The sequence below is a fragment of the Nyctibius grandis genome, chromosome 1 (genome assembly GCF_013368605.1).
Source record: "Nyctibius grandis isolate bNycGra1 chromosome 1, bNycGra1.pri, whole genome shotgun sequence".
Lineage (NCBI taxonomy): Eukaryota > Metazoa > Chordata > Aves > Nyctibiiformes > Nyctibiidae > Nyctibius > Nyctibius grandis.
The window spans coordinates 98661515-98683775 of record NC_090658.1 but is presented as its reverse complement, the minus strand read 5'-3'; the positions used below and the strand labels follow the sequence as shown (position 1 = coordinate 98683775).

Here is a 22261-nt window from a genome sequence, read left to right as displayed (position 1 = left end):
AAGGTGTTTAAATTGTGACCTCATTTTTGTTGCTATAAAGATTTTTTTTTTCCTGAGGATATTAGTATGGCTTCTTTGCACTGGTGTTATAAGAATTGTGAGAAACTGCTACCAAGAAATGTGAGGGATCAGTGAGAGAGGTCTTAAGACCCATCATAATTAATAATGTCTCTTTTTCTATATTTTCTCAGTTTCTTGGCAGATTATTTGCAGTTCTTCTGATTTCTGTATGGTATCAATGAGTAGCTGTAATTGCACAATGTATTTATATAATTTGTTGCAACCAAGCTTTTTCTGGCTCAGTATCGATCGCCTTATCGTGTAAGGAGGCTGGAGTGCAAGTCTTTAAAAGCATAATTTAGTTGATCCATGTATACAGAGAAAGAGAGCACTATAAATACAATTGCTGATTGCAGCAGTAAATTGTGCTGAAAGTCTTTCTTTAATGAAGGTGAGGGGAACCTGCTGAGGATAAGTAGTAGCATTGATCCTTAATGGGGTGGGAGACTGTGCTGGAGCATTTCTTCCCTATTTCTTCCTTTGGTGCCTGTTCTTGCAAAGCATGTGACTATTTTTATATTCATTCTTGTTATGTCTTTTGCGCTTTCAGCATAAATGAGATGCTTTGCGTGTGTTTGATACATGCATTTTGTTCTCTTCATTATGCCAAGAAACTGGTTCTGCCCTGCTCTATAGGTTGCATTCCTTCAGTGACTGGTAAATGATGCCTCGTGATTTGTGTTTATACACTCTTAGGCCTCTGTCATCATCCTTTGCCTGTCCTTTCAAGGCCTCTGCTTGTCATCTTTTTTGCTTACCAGTTTTCTGTACAAAGATATAAGGTCACTTCAGTGAAACCTGCTTCTAAAGATCTTTCAAAAGAGCATACAGATCCGTTTAATCTAAAAGGTTCTCCAACACGTAAAAATAAAAATGAAACCACAACACAAACTAATAGAAACTAAATCACAATCTGCTCAGGAAATGTTTCAAAATCATTATAATTTATAATAATTATAGATTATTCTTGAATAATTCATTATTACTTTTCTAAGATTTTTTTCTTTGGCATACTTTACTTACATTTTGTTGTAAAGAGCAAATGACCTATAAATATACAAAGAGCACAAACGTAGTTATTTGGTCTAATAAACTTTTTTTTCTTCCATATATGCAAAAGAAATGCACAACTAAGAATAAATAATAACCTACAGTATACTCATAATAAGATACCTAGATTGTTCTCAGTCAAGTGGTAGTCAACTACTTCTCAGCAATAATCATGTTCCCTTCTTTGGGTATCTGCCTCTTGCTCTGGAGCTGATTTTGGTATTTAGGGTAGTAACAGTGTTACGAACCCTAAACACTGAAGAAGATCCTTCAGGACATTAACATTTATAAAATAATTATTAATTTTATTCAGGTTATAATCTGTTATCAACTTCTGAGAATATTAACAGAGTGTAAATGGCACTTTTATTCATCATGATGTTTTCCCATTTTAGAGTTACAAAAACTGGAACATGGCAAGGGGAGATGGCTTGCTCAGGGTTCCCATTCAGCCCAATGGCAGATGTTCTAGGACTTGGACTCCTTGGGCCCAGACCGAGCTGATTTTTCAGGGTCATTGGTTTTGTTGCTTTTTCCATTGTCATTAAAAGAAAACATGTTCCCGTTAGGTAGACTGAGCCAGGCTTTGTGAAGAGGAAACCGTTTGCTTTGTATTTTATTGTGTCTTTACCTTGTACAGAAGAGTAAATAGATGCAGTGCAATAATACCTGAGCAAGTATACGACCTGAACTCCTGTTTTCTTTGAGGAGCAGTGTGAGGAGCCTATTGATCGTATTCATTCCCTCTCCTTCTGTCTCACTACTGAGTAGACTTAAATTAGCTCTATTTTACATTTCATGCTGCTCAAAAGTAAAAAGCTTGTCTTTTTGTCATAGGAGAGAAGTGATTTTTGTTGTTCTTTTCCAACATACTTGAGAAATGTACTGTAATAATAAGCATAAAAATATGTTCTTTGCATTGAGTTAAGAAAAAAAAAATCACAGATTTGCATAGCAATATTCAACATAGACATTTCCCTTTTATGCTTTTGTTCATCTTCTGCTCGTCTGACTGGAGTATGAATGCATGACAAAGGATGTGTTGCTGCAATACATTACTTAGATGTGCTGCATAGGCATTTAGTGTCTCTTTCTAGTAGTAAATTAGGACTTCTGAATTTACATACTGGTAAATTACATTACATTATTATGGTAAATATATTGTTACTGTAAATAAATGGTGACATGTTCTGTTCTCTGATCTTTGTGGTGATATTTCTTCCCAGAGTGACACAAGACTACTAGGATTACTTGGGACTCCTGGACCTAAAGGCCAGAAGGGAGACATTGTAAGCATTTTGGATGAAATTTGGAGAAATTTCAAAGCTCCTATCTAACCTGTCTCTGCCACCGTTAACACAGTATCTTTTATTTGATTTGTCACAATGGTCTTTGAAGGAATAGATTTTAGATATGACTGGCTCTTTGATCTGTGTAGTCCCATATCCAACTCCTTGTGCCATCCTGCAGGTACAGCACGTGAGCCTTTCTCCTCTCATCTATCGTAGCCAGAAACGGAAAATGCAGGAAGAATTATGTGTGGTTTCTAGAACAGTGTCTGAGGAGAAGTCAAATGAGCTGGCCTGCCGGTTAGGGGGAAAAGGCTCTAAAATAAAGTTGAAATTCAGAAAATGTATTAATAGTAAATCATGAATATTTAAAGCAGGTTCTCTGCAACAAAGGGACTTGCTGTACCAAAAATACTTATAGTCAACCTATGAAAGTTACATGGAGGTCAGATTCAGAATCCACAGCCTATGACAGTATATTGTTTATAGGCATCTGTCCTGTTTAAATAGCGGAAATTTTTTACAATTGGATGCCTATTAAACTTGGAAGAAAAGAGATAAATGCTCTGGATATGTCATAGGATTGACAATATTTTTTATTGAGAAGTCTGAAATCTGCTAAAGGAAACAGTGATTTAATTAATTTAATTTGGAGATGATTAAATCTCAAATTTCTGTTGCATAAAAGTTAAGATTTTTGCGTCTTACACAGAGCAAAGCACAGTTATAGGACAGGACGAGTTTATTTTCATTTGTTAGAATATAAGAGGTTTTAAATATAATTTATTTTGTTAAAAGGGTGAAAAAGGAGAATTCGGAATGACTGGTGCAAAAGGAGAAAAGGTAAATGAATTCCTTGCTTCTGTGCTTATGTATGATACTTAGAAGGTGACTGAACCTACTGATTGTGAATCAAATCTTGGAAAATATACTCAGAATCAAGAAAATATATTTGGACATAGGAAAAGCTGTCAGTCTCTGAATGTCCTTAGTAGTTTACTCAAGCCCCTCCTTGAGAGAGTATTTACATATGCAAGTAAATTTGCCTGTTCCAACAGCTCACAAACCCCTTAACTTTAAACACTTTCAGACTTCTACTGAATGCCAGTTTAAAATTATGTTTATACAAGTTTGTGACCAGTGATTGCCTCATGAATTAGATGCCATTCTTACTTTTTCAAGTTACAAATGTGATCTTCAGTATCTATATGAAAAAGCAGGAGTCTTTAAATTATTAAAATTTATAAATAAACTTCCTAATTTAATATCTTTTAGTTTAAGCTTAAATTTTCCGGAAAGATTTGAGGGGGAAGGATGTTACTGGGTAATAGGTGTATACTGTGTTTTTCTAGGAACGTGTGAGGTACCCAGTTCTTCATCCACTGAATAACAGGCATTCTGCTATTCAGCTGTCAGACTTGCAGATGGTTTCTCTGGTCATATCCTTGTGCATAAATGGTTTTCATACGGGCAGAAACTTTTTTACTCTGTCTATGACAGATTCGTGATTTTGTGTGTTTCCAACCAAAATTATTCTATGATTCTATTCTATGAGTCTATAAAGCATTTGTGTTGGAGAATTTGTCATATTTGTACACTGCATAAATGCATGATCACTGTATTTTTAGTTCATGTTCCTGACCCTCCCTTGTGCTCCTTCGTGAGAGGATCACACATGGTAGAATTCTGTTTTCTCTCTGTAGTCATAGTCGTCTCATTAAATCAACATCATCCCTCAAGTCAACTTTTGTACTCCATATATTTATATTTTATATAGGTTAGGAAAAAAAAGAAAACCCCAAACACTCTCAGGGGTTCTTCACCAAAACCAGATGTATGTACTATTTACCATTTGAAATAAATTTATGTTAACCTCTTCCCTGTGTTTCCATAGGGAGAGCCTTCTGAAAAAGGGGACAAGGGAGATCCAGTAAGTACAGCTGTTTTGAGCTGATTATGTGAATAATTTATGTCTGATAATGATTTTAGTATTATATTCATGCTGTAATTCTTTTCTTTGTACACCTTCATTAGATTCAGTGATTATGTAGGATAGCATGTTTATTGTCTCCTTCTTACACGTGCATCAAGTTCATACAAGTTATAAATAAAAAAGAGATGCCCTGTTCTTCACCATTTCTGTAGTTGGTACAGTCCACGAACTGAGTTTAAAGTACAGGCTTTTTTTGTTCCCTAAAGGTTCGTTCTTTCAGTTATTTCTCAAAATTATATGTGGGCTGATCTGTATTATTTTAATTGTTTCACCAGTTTCCAGTGTGGCATTTAACATCTGGCAGTTTTCTTATAGCCATTTTATGTGTGCATAATTTTTTGTTATTTTGGGGGCTATTTTCAGAACACTCATTCTTTAAGGGTCTGTTTACATGTGTTCCTTGTTTTTAATTAACTATTGTCCTCTCTTGTGACATTTGACAAAAGCTAGTTATGTTGTTTAATACACAACTGAAGGTTGCTCAGATACTTGTGATTAACGTATTATAATAACCAAAATAAGGCATACTGTAATTATGCGTGGTTTTGGAGATGAATACTATGTCACCAGTAGCAATTTAGTGGTGAAGAATGGGCTTTAGACTGGAGAAGCTCTTAAGCAAATGTGCTGTTTTCAAATTATTTTTCTTTAAAATGCTAGGACAACCTGTAAACAGAATTAGTTTGAAAAAGGAATGCCCTTTGGAGTTTCCACAAGGCATCAGAAATTCTTAAATGCTTTTTCAGTATTTGTTAAGTCTGTAAACTGTGTTATAGCATTTTAAGGTAGCAAATTAAACTTTTAGTTGATCGTAGTTAAAGTTTTAACTTCTTATGGTCATACCTGCTGTTTTCAGGGAGAAACTGGAATGGCGGGATCAAAAGGAAATAAGGTATTTTTTGACTTGTACACACTATATACATCGCTGGTGTACGTTGCTGGTACTGAGACATAGCAGTAAACTTTGATTTCTTTTCTCAAACAATATTATTAGGGTGAAACAGGAGACCCTGGACCACCTGGTCTTACTGGGAATCCAGGATTAGAGGTATGTGAAAGGTATTTTTGTGGTATTAACAGCCATTACATTGTATGCTGTTATAAAAGAGGACTATGAATGCTATCAACTCTTGAGCTAGTATGACAGGACAGAGGATGCAAATAGTTTATATCAAAAGTTTGTGCATGAATCATGGCTGTTTTAGTTCATAATATACTTGTTGGTCTCAGCATCACTCAGCAAGGAATATTAATGCAAAGCACAAATGTTATTTGCTCACTCAAGAATGTGAGCATCCATTTTGCAATTACAAATCAATCAATAAGTGGGTGTATTCTCTTTATCCATCAGTGAGGCAAGGAGTAACCACTGCCAGTACATTAAGGTTCCTATGTTTAATCCTGTGAGACTGCAGGTAATGCTAAATTAGTCATTGCCTTGCTTTGAAGAAAGTAACTGAAGCACCGTTTGTTCTTGGGGATCTCTCATGGTGCCTTGAATTGTATCAAATAAAGGCAGAATTGGAAACTGTGAAAACGTAGCCTCCACCCAACACTATTCATGTTGGATATGGTAGTACCCAAGTTCCTTAGATCATCAAAAGAAGTCCCAGGGGGAATAGATGCAGCTATAGGGTCCACAAAACTGTGGTCTTAAAAATTATTCTCCACTCTAACTCTTTAGACTGCTCTTTGGAGGCTAACGTCCTTCATTGGTAGGAGCTGCTGAAATAATTGTTGTTACTGCAGTGGAAATCCAGGTCACCTTCACACTGTATACCTTCCAGAAGAGGCTCATAGAGATCCAAAGGATCATTAGGGTTTGCGCCAAGTCGTCCTTTTATCTGTACATCACAGTCCTCTTTTCTTTCAGCGCTCTGAACTCCTTCTAATGAGATTTATTCCAAAAAGAGAAGGAGCACTTATCAATTCTAGATCTGTCCCTTGAGGGAGGAAATCTCCTTGTTTTACCACTTTTGTTTTGTCTTTCCCTTTAGGCAATGCCTTTGCATTTAGTTGTGTTTGCTTTATATACATACTTTGTATTTTGTATGTATTAGTCACAAAGATTTATTGAACTAAATGTTAGATTAAGAAAGAGTAAACAAACTCTATACTTCTTACTCCATGTAGAAGATAGTTCTTAATGCCAGATGTTTTTATTTATTTATATGTAACAATGATTTACACTGAACTACAGCGAGTGTATTGTCTTTTACCTCAAGTATATACTATATCATTTCATAGGGGCTGCAAGGACCTCCAGGACCTGTCGGGCCCAGGGGACTACCAGGAGAAGTTGTATGTATTGTGCAATCTCACCAAGCTGTAGAAGTGTGGTTTGTGAACAGTTAGACAGTGAAGCCGTACCACGGAAGTTATCATAGGTGCTCCTTTTGTGGTGGTAGCAATCAGCCATTGAAGCACAGTAGTATGGGATGTCTCAGGATAGAGTTCTGCTGTTTGCTTATGGTCTTTTTGTCCTTGTGTTACCATCTGCACAAGCAAGTAAGGATGATAATACTAATTTGCACAGATAATTAGCTCTACAAAAATCACTCTTATCTCACAAGAGTAGGTGAAAATTGAAAGAATCTCTAGCAAAGTTTTAATAAAGTTATATCGTGAGCTGGCAAGGAGAGTGTGTGTAGAGCAAAATGAGAAGAAACAGGGAAAGAAAGAGTACCCCAAGGATTTAAACACGTGGCCTTCCTTATTTCTGTCTATGGTTTTGTATCATTCTGAATTTTTTTACTTCCTGTAAAAGGAGTAAAGATGAACAAAATTATATTTATTATCTTAACATTTAGGTCAGATTTATGAGTAAAACTCATATTCGGAGCAAGACATAATTCCATTAAAACTAGGGACAATATTAAAATCTTTAGCCAGAGTAGAAGTATTGGTTGGAAAGAATTTAATAGAAAACCCCTTTTTAAATTACTGTTCAATAGATTAAATTACTAAAATACTTCTGCAGAAAGTGGAATGAGAGATTATTCTTATGATTGTCATTTGATATTCCAATGTAATTGTGCAGTGGCTTACTGACAGTCATGAAGTGCCTAAAGCCGTTACATGGCTGCTGTAGGTGAAAAATAGCTTAATTTGTGCACCCTGACAGGTGGCAGATGATGTGTGTGTGTGTTTATGTGTCCGTGTGAGAATGTCAAAACCCAAACTGTTGAACTCACAAGCAGAAGCCTACTACTTGTTAGGTCCAACAGTAGGGGCTGCTTTTAAATTTTGATAGCACCTGGACTAAACAAAAGTGGCACATCCCGAGGTCTCCAGTTAATAAAGAGACATGAGACAGACTCGCCAGTTTGGAGGCTGATCACCTGTTGTGCTTCTGCACATAGACTATTTAGATGGCAAGAACTATTTAGATGGTGAGGGTACCCAGAAGAGGAAGTGGTGCCAAAAAAGAAGTGTGGCCCAGTGGAAAGAGACCTGGGGGTGCTGATCGACAGCCAGCTAAACATGAGCCAGCAGTGTGCCCAGGTGGCCAAGAAGGCCAATGGCATCCTGGCCTCTATTAGGAATAGTGTAGCGAGCCGGTCTAGGGAAGTGATCGTCCCTCTCTACTCGGCACTGGTGAGGCCGCATCTTGAGTACTGTGTTCAGTTCTGGGCCCCGCACTTCAAGAAAGATGTTGAGGTGTTGGAGCGAGTCCAGAGGAGGGCGACCAAGCTGGTGAAGGGTCTGGAGGGTCTGACCTACAAGGAACGGCTGAGGGAGCTGGGGTTGTTTAGCCTGGAGAAGAGGAGGCTCCGAGGTGACCTTATTGCAGTCTACACCTACCTGAAGGGAGGTTGTAGTGAAGTGGGAGTTGGCCTCTTCTCCCGGGCAACTAGCGATAGGACAAGAGGACACAGCCTCAAGCTTCGCCAGGGGAGGTTCAGGTTGGACATCAGGAAGAATTTCTTTACAGAAAGGGTTATTAGACATTGGAATGGGCTGCCCAGGGAGGTGGTGGAGTCACCATCTCTGGATGTGTTTAAGAAAAGACTGGACATGGCACTTAGTGCCATGGTCTAGTTGACATGGTGGTGTAGGGGCAGCGGTTGGACTCGATGATCCCTGAGGTCTCTTCCAACCTGATTGATTCTGTGATTCTGTGAAAGAGGTGGTGTCTCAAGGAAGAAGGGGAAGATATTGGCTGGAGGAAAGGTCCTGGAAGTAGGGGAAGGTCATGGAGATCAGGGAGGTGCATGGAAACAATTGCAAGGGACCTTAGCCACTAACCCCTGAGACTGGTAACTATGAGCAGCTGCACAACACAAGCCAAGACAACTTGCTGCCCAACCATCCCAGATGAGAAACGGTCTCCCTGCTAGAAAGGGAAGTCAGGACCCAATGAACGTAACACTTACAGGGGAACAAGTGAGAGTGTGAGATAATCAAGAACAGTAAAAGTTCTCGTCTCAGTGGTTCTTGACTAAACCCCAATATCCAGGTCTGCTACAGGCTGTCAGATGGTGTCTGAAGCAGGATACAGATGGTTCATTGAACCTCGAGGTCATGGCCTGTTGATGAAGGATCTCCAGGAGGAGCAGGGTGAAGGGACAGCTCACCAGAGATGCAACATACCAATAAACTTTATGCTTGTGGGTGCAAAACTGATGGGTTGGGATTGTCGAGGCAGTGGGGGGTCTCAGCAGAGTGTTAATGTGCCCATAGTTATTACGCTTTTGGGAGCACCACAGTCAGGTCTGCCAACTGGTTGGGGTTTGTCGAGGTGATGGGGGCCTCCTTCACAGGGTTTTAGTTTGCCTGTAACTGTTATGCTACTCGGCAACAAACTGATGGGTCTGCTGGCCAGTCAAGATCCCTCAAACCAGTAGGGGCCTCCCCCGAGATCCAGCACGCCTGTAAGCCTTGTGCCTCTGGGCAGGAAGAGCACGGGTGAAACTTCAATCCGGTCTGAATACTTTAGGAATCATCTTAAACTACTGGGCACTGTTATACTAAGCTTGAAAGTTCCCTGGGCGTTTGACTTGACACTCTAATATAGCAGACGGCCTGTTCTGAGGAGGTGGCTGCCTGTCTCCCTTCTAAATTATGGCGCAATCCCTTTTTAGGTGTGCAGGCAACTATATTCTGCCTAATCGCCATGTAAACTGAAATTAGGTTTCGGTCCACAATAGTGGTATCATCACATAACCTAACAAGCTGCACCTACCCCCTTTCCCTGGTTCTCCTCCCTCCCTTCCTCCATAAACCATAACATAGTTTTTAAGTACCCTTTGGAGGTTCGAGTGGTTAGATCCAAGACATGGACCAAGAAAAGCAGACAATGGAGAGCTTGGCTTTAGCCTAGCAGTTAAGCCATTCACCTGAAAAGACCTGGGATTTTGATCTTTGCTCTGTGGGTTGGTTTTGGTTTTTATCTTATTTCTTCAAACAGAAGTGTCTAGGAGCTGGTGTTGCTGCATTTTGTCTTAGGTCTTTCCACACGCTCTGAGTCTACTTTGTGGAAGAGAACTCTTAATGTGAACAGACTTTTAAGTCATATACTTTATTAGTATTAAAATACAGTTCTGAGTGTACACAGCTGGCAGACTATTTATTGTTGACCTGTTAAAAGTCTTAGGGATATAACCAAAGTGTCAGCTAGAGTACAGCATCTTCAGCTCCTGGAAGGAAAAAAAAAACACTAGTGTTCAAATCTGCTTGTACTCATTTTGTACTGTGTTACTTATTGATCATTTCTTTATACCTTGTTTTCCTACTCAGTTGAGTGCCTCAGTTGAGGCACATATTTTTTAAATTGTGCCTGATTTACCCGTCTTCTATAACAATAGTTTGTAAGCCTTTTCTGCTCTGCTTCTATTTATATCTAGATCCCCAATCTTACTGTGAAAGATAACAAAGTACTGCACTTCTGTTTTGTTTGTGTTGTCATCATCCCACTTGAGTTCATAATTCCTGCTTTTGAAACTGCTGTTCTGATAGATCTTTGATCAAGTGACATTATGAACAGATAAATGCAATATATAATAAATGTAGATCCTAGATATAGACGATCTTGAAGACTCATATTTGTCCATACAATTCTAGTATATAAAAACATATATTTAAACATATTATAGAAACATGTATTTAGTTCCAGCCTCCTTGTTTTGTTTTATCTTCTAAAGATGGATTAGAAACATTATGGATTAACAAATACAATAATTCATCTTACGCAGCATTTTGAAAATTATGAAAGGTTGAAAATTGTTTTACTTTCACTTATGTCATCGAAGAGTTGTCCAGCAGATAAGACTTGCCTTTTTCCTTTCCTAAGATATCCCTTAAGCTTGGTCCAACCAAAATAATAATCGGAGAAGTCCTTAGGAAAGAAGATAGACTGTATGTATTTTATGTTGCTATCAAAAGGGGATAGGGTAGGACACGATGTCTGATCCATAATCAGTAAATTTAAACTTCCATATATTCTTATAATGATTTTGTGTTGGCATAAGCAGAATATTCTTCATTAAGGTACTTTTTTTTCCCCCTTATGCTTTTAATTTGGATGGCTGGGTGAAACAAGTAGCTATCTGTATTAAGGACAGAATACAGCAGAGAAAGGGAACACACAGCTGTTGAACCCTCACTACTGGTGTGAAAATGTTGTCATCCTTCATATGTCGGTGTTCACGAAACTATGTTTTACACTGTGAAGAAAAATAAAAACAACATGTGTTTCTTTGTCTTTTCCTTAGAAAGTTCATTTTCCATTCCGGATTAAGTATCATACTTAGATTTTACTATGCAGTTTTGACAATTTTATCGTTTAGTCTGGAAAGTACTGGTATTCTTACTAAAATGCTTGATACAATAGTTGGCTGAATAGCATTGAAGGGTTATGGAAAAAGTTTTCTGGAATTGTTACAGCATAGTAAGAGAATACAATTTAACCTTCCCTATTATTTAAATAGCTTCTATTTAAATTTTATTCCATTTCATTTCTCTGCATTTATAAAAATTCTTCATGAAAAGGGCAAGGGAAAATACTGAATTTAAAATCAAAGTGTGAAAGTTGAGAAGATTTAGACAAAAGAAAGGATGGGAATATATTTATTTTGCTGAAAATATTTGACTGTCCATTAAATATCTAAAACATTTTAAAGGAATTTGGTGGATTAAGTAATGTGCAGGAGAAGGAATTCATTGAGCGTTTTAAGATACAAATGTGAATAATTAACTACTGTAGGAAATCATACAGCCCTTCATACGCAAAAGAAATGAGACACTTATTTAAAACTCAAGTTTGTACATGCTACCACCTTCCTTGAAAAAATTATTGTTTTTCAAGACTTTGAATTATTTTGAAATCGAAGAAATAAAACTGTCAGTCTCTGCCATTCTGCCCTGATAGGGTCCGGAAAATAATCTTGATTATTACATTTCAACTTAAAGAAAAATAATTCAGATATTTGATTAAAGAAGCATTCATTAACTTGTACTCTTTAACATTTTGGGTCAATACTAATACACAGTAAATAATCAGGTGTAAACTAATTTTCATCTGTGATTTTAGATAATCTTTAAGGGAATAGCTATAAAAATGTACAGTTATATTTTTATTAATTTCAGGGCTTACCAGGAGAGCATGGGGTACCAGGACACCCAGGAGTTAAAGGAGACAAGGTATGTTTTAAGTGCTTTTAATTAAGCTTGATATGTTAGAGCATATTAGACTCATCTCTGAAGTAACCTTCCATCCTTCTGTAGTGCCTCTGTGTAGCAGCTTTATGAATTGATTTTAAAATGTACCAGCAGCAACCCCCTGTGTGCCCCTCGGAGATGCTGCAGGGCAATTTGGCAACCCAGTTGCTCTTTAGATTCATAATTTAAGTAATATTTCAAGGAGGTTGCATTGGGTTCTTAATTAAATCTGTGCAGTGCAGAAATGTCAGTTCAGATCCTGACCACAGAACAGCTTTTTCGGTATAGTGTCCTAACCAGACTAATGTGTAAAATCCCGCTTCACAGTCAGACATACTCACCTTGTCAGAGCACTGGGGCAGCTATACTGTCTCAGCTGTGAGCCAAGGCTGGGATCTCTTTATGGCATTGTATTTTGCTGTGTAGAAATCCCTTAGTTAGAATCAGCTACATCAGCAAGAGTTAAAAATGGTATGTGTATATATGTTGAATGTAGAGAAGGGGAGAAAAGAGGATATATAGGTATACTGTGAGCTATGTGATGTGTTGTGGTATTTGTACATTGCAGGGTACAAGGGAAACTAATAAAATCCATTAATAGTTTGAAGAAGTGACCTGATGAAAAGGCAGGAGAAGAAAAAAATATATTCATCTTGCAAAATGGGAAATAGTGGATTCAGAAAGAATCACAGAGAATGATGCAGCAGCGTGTAAAAGACAAGAAGACAGTGTAATAAAAGGCACAAATCCACCTGTGTAAGCAGGAGGAGTTGTAGAGATGTGGAGCAAGAGACACTGCATGCATTGCAGTAAGAAGTAGAGGTGTAAACAGGAATACAGTGAAGACCAGGGTTTTAGCACTAGGAATAGATAACTGGACAGAGGCAGTTTGAAGCTGTCACTGTGAATTAATTGGCAGGCCTGGGGACAAAGAAATGTAGATCAGATGCATTGCAAGCGTGGAAAACCAAGAAAATGCTAGTTACTATTAGTGGTTGTGTGGTCCATGCCTCCTCTTCTGTAACTTTTTGAAGAAAAATATGGGGGTTCTTTTCTTCTCTATTTCTTCTCAAAGCACTGGCACTTTCTATGATAACTTTGATAATATTTAGAGTTTTTTCATAAGAGAAAATTCTCACATTTCAATTAGTGATTCAGATTTATCTTGTAGGGAGACCCTGGTGGGATTATGGGACCACCTGGACATCCAGGTCCAAAAGGTGATGTGGGGCCTCCTGGACCAAGTCTGCCTGGAACACCAGTAAGTCCATAGTCTGAAAAGGCTTTTATGACTTTTTTTCTTGTAGGAACAACTGTTAAAGAATTCTCATTGTGCAATGAAATAAATCAGAACAAATATTTTTTTGGATGTAATTTCAAAATTGAAATACATATTATAGTGGTATTGTAAGCACACTAAAGTATAGTCTAGAAACAGTGCAAGGCTCACACACGCTCCTAGTGACAGTGGTATTAACAAGGAAGACATAGGTAAATCTGTCATAGTTTATTTATAAAGGCCGACTGATTTTGGCAATAAAATTCAGATAGTCTCTTTGATTTCAAAACATAATTTGTTTTTTTTCCTGGGTTTGTTCTTTTTAAGGGTCCCACTGGTATTCCTGGAAACCCAGGTCCACGGGGACCAAAGGTATAAAAATATATTATTTCTGTTTCTTAAAAGATAAAAAGATAATATGCTAGTTTACATTTTCAGACATGTTGTAAGTGAAAGCTTTGTACCCTTCTCAGGGAGAAAGAGGACTACCTGGTGTACAAGGAACACCTGGGGAGATGGGGCCCCCTGGAATAGGCATTCAAGGATCACCAGTAAGTATACCAATGCCCAGAATTTAGGCTTCTCACTGTGCATCACTGAGAAACTGCAACAAGTGAACAAAGAATAGTAGAACACCATGGCATGAATTCCCTTCTGACCTGACTCCCAACTCAGCGTCTTTTCCCTTTATCCAGACCCACAAAGATCTAGTGCTAAGTGAGAAATGGAAGCCTTGGAGAACTGAGAGTCAATGGCTGCTTTACAGATGTACTTCCTAGTAATGGTGTTGAGAAATCTTCACACTGTGTCTGTTTCTAAGCAACAATTGTTTGCAGTTGTCAGCAAAATCCAGCCTTAGTACTGGTACAAGAGAAGAGGCATACCTGACATTGTAGTTGATGACATTTTGAAACTCATACTGATATTGGGAAAGGCAAAGACACATGCAAGAGACGTGGAAGGCTTTGCATCAGCTCCTAGCTTTTGTATTTGTGATGAATGCTAATTACAAGCTTAGGTCTACTGCTTATAAATGAGAACTTACAGTGCCAGGTACTATGCCAGAAAATAGTAAAGTTCTGATTTTGAACAGCTCTCCTCATGGTGTCTCTGTGCAGTTTAAATTCAAACATGCAGCAAGTTGATGCAGTGTATCTAGAGCATTCGTACTAAATAGCTGTTGTATAGCAATAACGGTTTCAGTTATTCACCTTGTTTCCCAGGTTTGTTTCTTTCTATTGCCTTTAAAGAAATCCATCTGCAGTGTCTTCAGAGTGTTCAGTACAAAATTGATGGTATTGATGGTGTAGATGGTACATGTTATTACATGAGCTCTGCTGTGGTGAGTAGGGCAATCTCTCTTCAGTCCAGACCAACACAGTTGGCTGGTACATTTCAGTTTATTAACAGCACTCAGATATAGAGAGCAAATGTTTCAGAAACGTTATTAGAGATTCACATTGAGATCTTAATAGAAGATAATAATCCTTAAAAAATAATTTATTCAGTTAAAATATTTTCAAATCCAAATTTTAAAAGTGACCCATTTATATTTAAATCATCTGATTTGTTTTTATTCAACTGAATATCAGCTTTTTTTATGCATCTCCTAGCTAAATAGCAAGTTTCAGCACAGATCATTTTTCTTTGTCATTACTTGCCCTTAAAAATGGGCCTCAGCAAATTCTTGAATTCTCTAATTTTGGCAAAATTAGATTTGGATTTAAAGCCAAATCATAGAGCAAGTATTTCTTGCAATGTGAACTGCACCAATATCCTCCATTCAGTATTTTTTGATGAAGTTCATGTCCCTTATCCCCAAAAGTATAACTACTGATTATTCAGAGTTTTCTTGCAGGGTCCTATAGGTCCAACTGGATCAACAGGTGTGCAGGTAGGATATAAGTTTTCTCTTTAATATAAAAAAACATTAATTTACTTTTACAAACTTTACAGTAAAAGAAAATATTCTTAAATCCTAAATGACCTTTCCTGCTCTTAGGGCCCTAGGGGACCCCCAGGATTACCAGGAACTCCAGGTACCCCTGGTATTAATGTAAGTGACAGTTCTCTATATATACAACAAAAAGTAATGTGTCCCTTGTCAATGATTTAAGGCCACCAAATCTTACATTTTTTTCTAGGGCACTCCAGGAAGAGATGGAAAGCCAGGACTGCCAGGCCCTCCAGGTGATCCTGTACGTATATGTAGAAAGCTTGTACATTTGCTTTGGTGCAAATACTTTAAATTTAGAGGAGATGAGATAATCTAGCAAGCCTAGTAGTCCAACTGATTAAATTAATTTGATTTTTCAATTACTATATCCTTTACTTTTATTTTCCTTGATTATATTGCAGTATAAATTAAGCTTATGTTAACGTGAACAGGATAAATACTCTGTTTTCAGGTGTTACAGTTTCTATACTAGAGTTTCTGCCAGCCTATAACTTGGCATAATGTTCCTCAGTCTCAGAAGCAGTTCTGTATAATGGAAATTTTCAGGAGCATAGTTTGATTATTCCTGTTAAAAGGTTGAAGAAAAAAGTTTTTTGGGGATTCTGAAGCTAATTTTGCTATGCCACAGAAAGAAGACTTTCATTTTTGATGAAATTCTGAGAACAGTTAGTCTCTAAAGCAATAAATTCCCTGTAGCACTAATGAAAAGTTAAATAGCTGGGTTTGAAAACAAAAACACTAGATAAATTCTGATCCTTCACCACACTTTAGGAGTTACCATCTCTTGGGTATTAGAGCAATGATTTGTATTTAACAATGCTGTAGCTTTGCAGATTTTGTGAAGTCCAGCACTGCAAGATTGAAAATGCACGTGCCTCAGACCAAACTGTACCCTTAACATAACTAAGTATTTTACATGGGAGTCAGGAGGGCCCAATGTGCATATCGGCAGAATTTGTAGAATGGCAAAAGTTGATTTGTTATTCCTGCTTCTGTCTGGAGTCCCAACAACTACCTCAGAACTTTCAAAAAGCAAATTTCTCTTTAGAAACAAATGCTTACAGAGGCTTTTATGACAGCAAATGAAGCTTTCTGAATTCCCTGAGTGGTTGTTAGACAGTCTTCCATCAATAAAAAAACTGTGGATGGTTGGAAGAAACAAACCAAAAAAAAAAAAAAAAAAAGATTGTTAAACTCACCTGTGATCCTATTGGTTTAATAGGATTTGATATTTCCCAAGAGATTTTAGTCAAAGGCAGAGTTTAAAAAAAAAAATGTGAGATATAATGATAGTAGTGTTTATTGAAGACATATCAAACCAAAGGAAATAAAAATTACAAAACCTAACATTTGAAATGTGTTGTGTCCTTTAGCAAAATCTCTGCTTCTTGCCAAGGCATGAATTTGGCCTTTTCTCTGAGTGAGTAGAGTATCTCAGTGGTCTCAGTCTGTTCATGTCTTAAACTAGCAATTCTTCACATACCTGACCATCATACAGACTCCTTAGATGCAGGGACTTGCTTCATGTCATATGACTGAGGTCCATCTCCAAGTGTCCAGCAATGCAAATATAAGGCAGGGTTTCCCAAACTAGTCTGCAGACTGCTTGTAGCCTGTGAAGAGAACAGAAATGCTCCAGAGTGCTGCAGGAATGCATTAGGCAGTAAAATATATCATGCTTTCAATTAAACATTTGATGGTACAGGTGCACAGCAGTCCACAGGTAAGCCTGAGGATTGACAGCAAGGAGCTTATCAAGGGATAAACTAGCCCCACAATCACACAAAGATTTCATCTCAGAGAGAACAGTCAGCTTTCTCCAGAGAAGAGCCTGGGAACTAGCCAGGACGTATGCGCTGTTGATAATCAGGGATCAGGATGGTGGTTCTGATTAGTTGCTTCCTTGGTTCCTGCATTAGCAAACTGGTTCAGTGCTTTAAGAGACACAAGTACCAGTAGCCCGTCAAAGGCCTAAAATCAGTATGTAAAAGCAGGTCACAGAATCACAGAATGGTTAGGGTTGGAATGGACCTCTGGAGATCATCTAGTCCAACACCCTGCCAAAGCAGGTTCACCTAGAGCACATTGCACAGGGTCATGTCCAGGCAGGTTTTGAATATCTCCAGAGAAGGAGACTCCACAACCTCCCTGGGAAGCCTGTTCCAGTGCTCTATTACCCTCAAAGCAAAGAAGTTTTTCCTCATATTCAGATGGAACTTCCCATGTTTCAGTTTGTGCCCATTGCCCCTTGTCCTGTCACTGGGCACCACTGAGAATAGTCTGGCCCCCTCCTCTTGACACCAACCCTTAAGGTATTTGTAAGTGTTGATAAGATCCCCCCCTCAGTCTTCTCTTGTCCAGGTCTGTCACCGGCATTGAGTATGAAGGGAGAACTCAAGGCAGAGAGTCAGAAAGACTGAGATATAAAATGAGCTTCAGTTAGGAATAGATATAAAAATAACAAGAAAAAGGCACTGTGAATACAATTATTTGAACGACTAGTAAAGTCTATTATTTAATAATCAAGGAGATCAAATTATAGACTGTGCAGAGAAAGCTGAATAATTCAGTGGATTTTCACTGTCCACTGAAAAAAAATTGCTTTTCAAAGAATACATAAAATTAATTTTTATTAATTTAACAGAAAAAAAGAATGAGTTAAAGAGGTTTTAGATACAATGTGAAGCTCTGGTGTAATTCACCCAAAGAATGAACAAAACAGTCTCTGAATGATTAGCAGGTACCTTTGAGTACTTCGAAAAAGGTGCGGCTTTTGAGAAAGGGAGAGATGCTAACAGAAAGCATGTCTTCGTAAAAGGTGAACAGAAGAGGAACCAGAGTATAATCGGTCAGTTGAAAAGGGTTTAATTGGAAGAAAGATATGAAATTTAAAAAAAAAAATAATTCTAAGTACCAGTGATATGAATGATATGAATGATATGAATGAACCACAAGATGACATATTTTTTTTAAGAACCAGTCAGTTCTGAAATAAATCAGATTTCCAGCTTTGGAAGATTAGCTTTCATGGGAAAGGCAGGGAAGCAGTCATGTTATATATTTTGGCTTCAATAAAACTTTGAGACTGTCGTCTTGATGTTTTTACAAGCACACAAAAATGCTCTTGAAGTAATTGCCATATAGTTAATGCTTATCAAAAACTATGGATATGAGTGTCTATCAGCCAATTACTGCCAGACTTGGAAAGAGAGGTCTCTCCCATGCCCAGTTCTTGTCAGTGATTTAATTTAATTAGGATAAGTAGATATAAACTCTGCAACTGGACTGGGAAAGATTGCTAGGTTTCTGAGCAACCTTGTGTAGTGGAAAGGTGTCCGTGTCCGTGGCAGGGGGGTTGGAACTAGATGATCTTTAAGGTCCCTTCCAACCCAAACCATTCTACGATTCTATGCAGCTAAAACAAGAACATTAGAAAAGAGGAGAGACTGGGGAAATTACCCTTGTGTAGTCCAGCAGAAAGACCAACAGGTGACATGGTAATAGCGTGCCTACCTGTAAAAAGTTGTCACAAGAAGAAGGATAAAAAGTCAGGCCATGTAGGAATGTGGGTTTTTTTAAGGCTTGGTACAGGTTTTTAAGAGCAGATGACACTGTCTATGTTGTTTACCTTTGTGCAGAGGATTCACTTTATACCTTACATAGTTATGTTCTTAAGTTATGTTAGGTGGCTGTGTCTCACCTGAGAAAACTTCTCAGTGTGCTTTCAAAGGTGGTGAGGCTACATTGTAAATGGTGTACTCCTGATTACACCTACAGTTATGTATGTTCAGCAGTGCTTCTCTTGTGCTGGTAATTGACACCCATTGCTACCAACCAACAGCTTTTCTAATATGCTACAAAAGTGCTTACATTTTATTTTTCTTCTTAAAGTTGGAAATTATTGAAACAGACTGAACAAAAACAGTAACAAATTTTGAATGTGTCTGATTTTACAGTATGCCCAGGGCTATTTTTGCTTTAGCAATTGCAAGAAGAAATGAGCACTGGTAATTGAAGAGCCTGTTTGTGAGTGAAGCTGATGATAACCAGTTCAATCAGTTTCTACAGTGAGTCTTTAGATATAAGTTTAATGGCAGCACTTGGAAATCTGATATATATTGCAGTATAGTGTAAACCTATTGATTGAGCTTTAAATGGGTTAGCTTTTTAGTCTGGTAGCAATTTAGCGGTGGCACCACAGACTTTTGCACTAATTCTTAATGTTTAAAGGCAGGACAAAATACTATATATGTTGCTTATGTTGCTGTAGCTGGATTATTTCCAGTATCTGAGCAGGTTTATTGAAGTTAGCTTTGGCATCTCCACAATTCACGCTACAGTTCACAGTAGAGTCAAAGCCTAGAAGAAAGCAGAAGGAAAACAATTGAAGTTAATCAGGTGAGAATTGTCTGTGAGAATTTCCAATAGTGATAAGCTGTTGCTGGTATGCTACAAAAACAACAATATATTATTATTATTTTAAAGTGAAATTTGCTATGTTCTGGAGTTATGCTGTTGTCACGGTCTAAGGAACCTCACTGAAATTGTAGTGAAGAATTACATTGTTAGGTTGGATAGACAGCAATATTTAACTATATTTCAAACCCTGATTTTTCTCTGAAGTTTTCATTAAAAAAATAGCTTCAACCAATATATATGTAATCAGCTATGTGTATGACAATATGAACTTAGGAGCAATGAAAACCCATCAGAATCATTAACTGCAGCTGCCTTTTTTAATTTCAGATTGCACTGCCACTTGTGGGAGACATGGGTGCTATACTGAAGGTAAAAATTTTCAGAGATTAAATATCTTTGTTTACTATAAGCATGCTTTTTAAAACAAAATATGCACTTGAAGGTTTCTACAGTTTCAGTTCTGACCTACTTGGCTAGCCTAAAATAATTCTGAGATTTTTGTTGATTTTTGGTTGGGTTTTTTTTTAAATACTCAAGAAATATATTTTATAGGAATTTTGCAAAATAGCATTTGAACAGTATGTGAGGTAGTAGCCAGCAAGTGCCAATTCCGTACATCCAGTCCACAGTGTGAATTGCTACAAGTATACCCCATTCTCCACTTCACTTTGTAGCATTGATATTGGTAATATACCAAATGGGGAAAATAGTCTAGAATTTCTCAGGTATTATTTTGAAAAATAATAAAATTTTAAGTGATCTGCCATATTGCAAAGTGAAAAGTGTACTCAGGAGGTTTTCTGTATGAAAAGCACACATCATTTCTGAGGAAAGAGATTATCCTATTCTACTGTCCTTTATTAATACGTATATTTAGGGTTTCTTGACTTCATCATTCCCAAATTTGATTTCTTTTAGGTCCGTCTTTGGGCTTTTCCCTGTTTCTTTCTGTTTGTAATTGTATTTTCTTTCTCGTGTACATGCACCTCTACCTCTTTGTCAGTTCTCTCTCTTACTGATTCTTTATGCTTCATTCTTCATTTCTCTCTGTTTCGTGGTTAGCACTTCTATAAGATTGTAATTTAGCTGGAAAATGCTCTCTCAATGAAGCAGGAATCATTTACTTTAACTGTGGCTTCTGAAGCTGGTGAGATTAACAAGTAGCCTCCATCTCTACCTAATCCTTAAAAGGAAGATGGTCTGCTCAAACCTAAACACGAGTGTGTCTGGGACTATCCAAAATGAACGCATGTATGAGTCCTCTCAAAATGAAGCTAAGAATTTGTTAGCATGGTTTGAGTAGAGTGTGTGAGATATGGGGAGGGAAACAAGGAAGGATATCTGAACAAATATTTTGTGTAGAAGAGAAAAGGGACTGAAGGGAAGGCTTTGGGGTAAAATGAAGGGATGGTCACACAGACAGGAGGGAAGCAGTCTGCATGGATCAGACCTTCTGCCCGTGCCACAGAATGGTTGTCACTTTGCTTTGTCTCTGTTCCTCAGGGTGATCCCGGCACAAGAGGTCCTCCAGGCATCCCTGGTAGAGAAGGGCCAAAGGTAAGTTTTGACGAGAGTACTTTACGTTGCTTTGTTGCTTGCTAAAAGTAAAAGACCAGACTCTTACCTTTGACAGTCTTGAGTTTTTTGTCTGATCCCTATCCCTGTAGCATCCGAGCAGCTTAAAGCTTTAAACGATTTTTATGGTTCAGCCCTCTTCCTGTGTCAGTTTGCCTTTCCTCTCAGGAAAGTTAGCAAAATAGCCCGAGTTGAGTCCCAAGCCAGGATAGCTCTTGTGTGTCTTGTGTCCATTAAAGCTAGCTCAGATTTGACTGTCCAGTCATGCATTGCCATCTATAGGCTTATTTTAGGCGAATCAGTCATGCAAGAATCCCACGGTGAAGAAGGAAACTTCCCGTATCTCTCTCAAGTGTGCAACAGCTGGACCACCCTGTGCCTTTGCACCGTGTTCCCATGAGAGTAAAGCAACCGTTTCACTGGGACTTGAAGTTTCACTGATGTCCGTCAAACTTCCTCACTGTAATCGGATCAAATGCCACATGGTTTGGCATATAGATATCTCCTGTGGCTGGGCCTAATTCCATTAAAGGGTACTTTCTCTATTTGGACAAGCATTTAAGCTCTTTGGTATTTAGAAGGATGTCTCCGTCAGGCCTTTTGCTAGTTTGCCTGCTAGGTAAAAAACACTCATTTCCTTTCACCTCAATGGGAGGCACATTTTAAAGCTTTCAGGTTCTATTGAGCCTTTTTTTCCTGCTTTAGGCACTATTGCTGTAAGGGTTTCATGCTAGCATATATTAAATATACGGGCGTATAGCTACCTCCTCCACAAGGAAGAAGAGACGAGTTTTAGTGGTTGGAGACTCCTTCCTAAAGGGATCTGAGGGCCCAATATGCAGAGCTGACCCCCATCACAGGGAGGTCTGCAGCCTGCCTGGAGCCCGAATCAGGGATATCACCAGGCAACTCCCCAACCTGGTGAAGGCCACAGACTACTACCCCCTGCTCATCTTCCAGACAGGTGGGGAAGAAGCTGC

At 38.1% G+C, this 22261-nt stretch overlaps 1 protein-coding gene across 1 annotated transcript in view; it reads left to right on the top strand.

Moving 5' to 3' along the window:
• Positions 1-22261, top strand: part of COL19A1 (collagen type XIX alpha 1 chain) — a 202260-nt gene that overhangs the window by 140087 nt on the left and 39912 nt on the right. Inside the window, 11 exon segments of the mRNA XM_068396430.1 lie at positions 2337-2399; positions 3198-3242; positions 4294-4329; positions 5249-5284; positions 5387-5440; positions 6640-6693; positions 11980-12033; positions 13223-13312; positions 13658-13702; positions 13804-13881; positions 21210-21263. Coding sequence (XP_068252531.1) covers positions 2337-2399; positions 3198-3242; positions 4294-4329; positions 5249-5284; positions 5387-5440; positions 6640-6693; positions 11980-12033; positions 13223-13312; positions 13658-13702; positions 13804-13881; positions 21210-21263 — 609 coding nt within the window.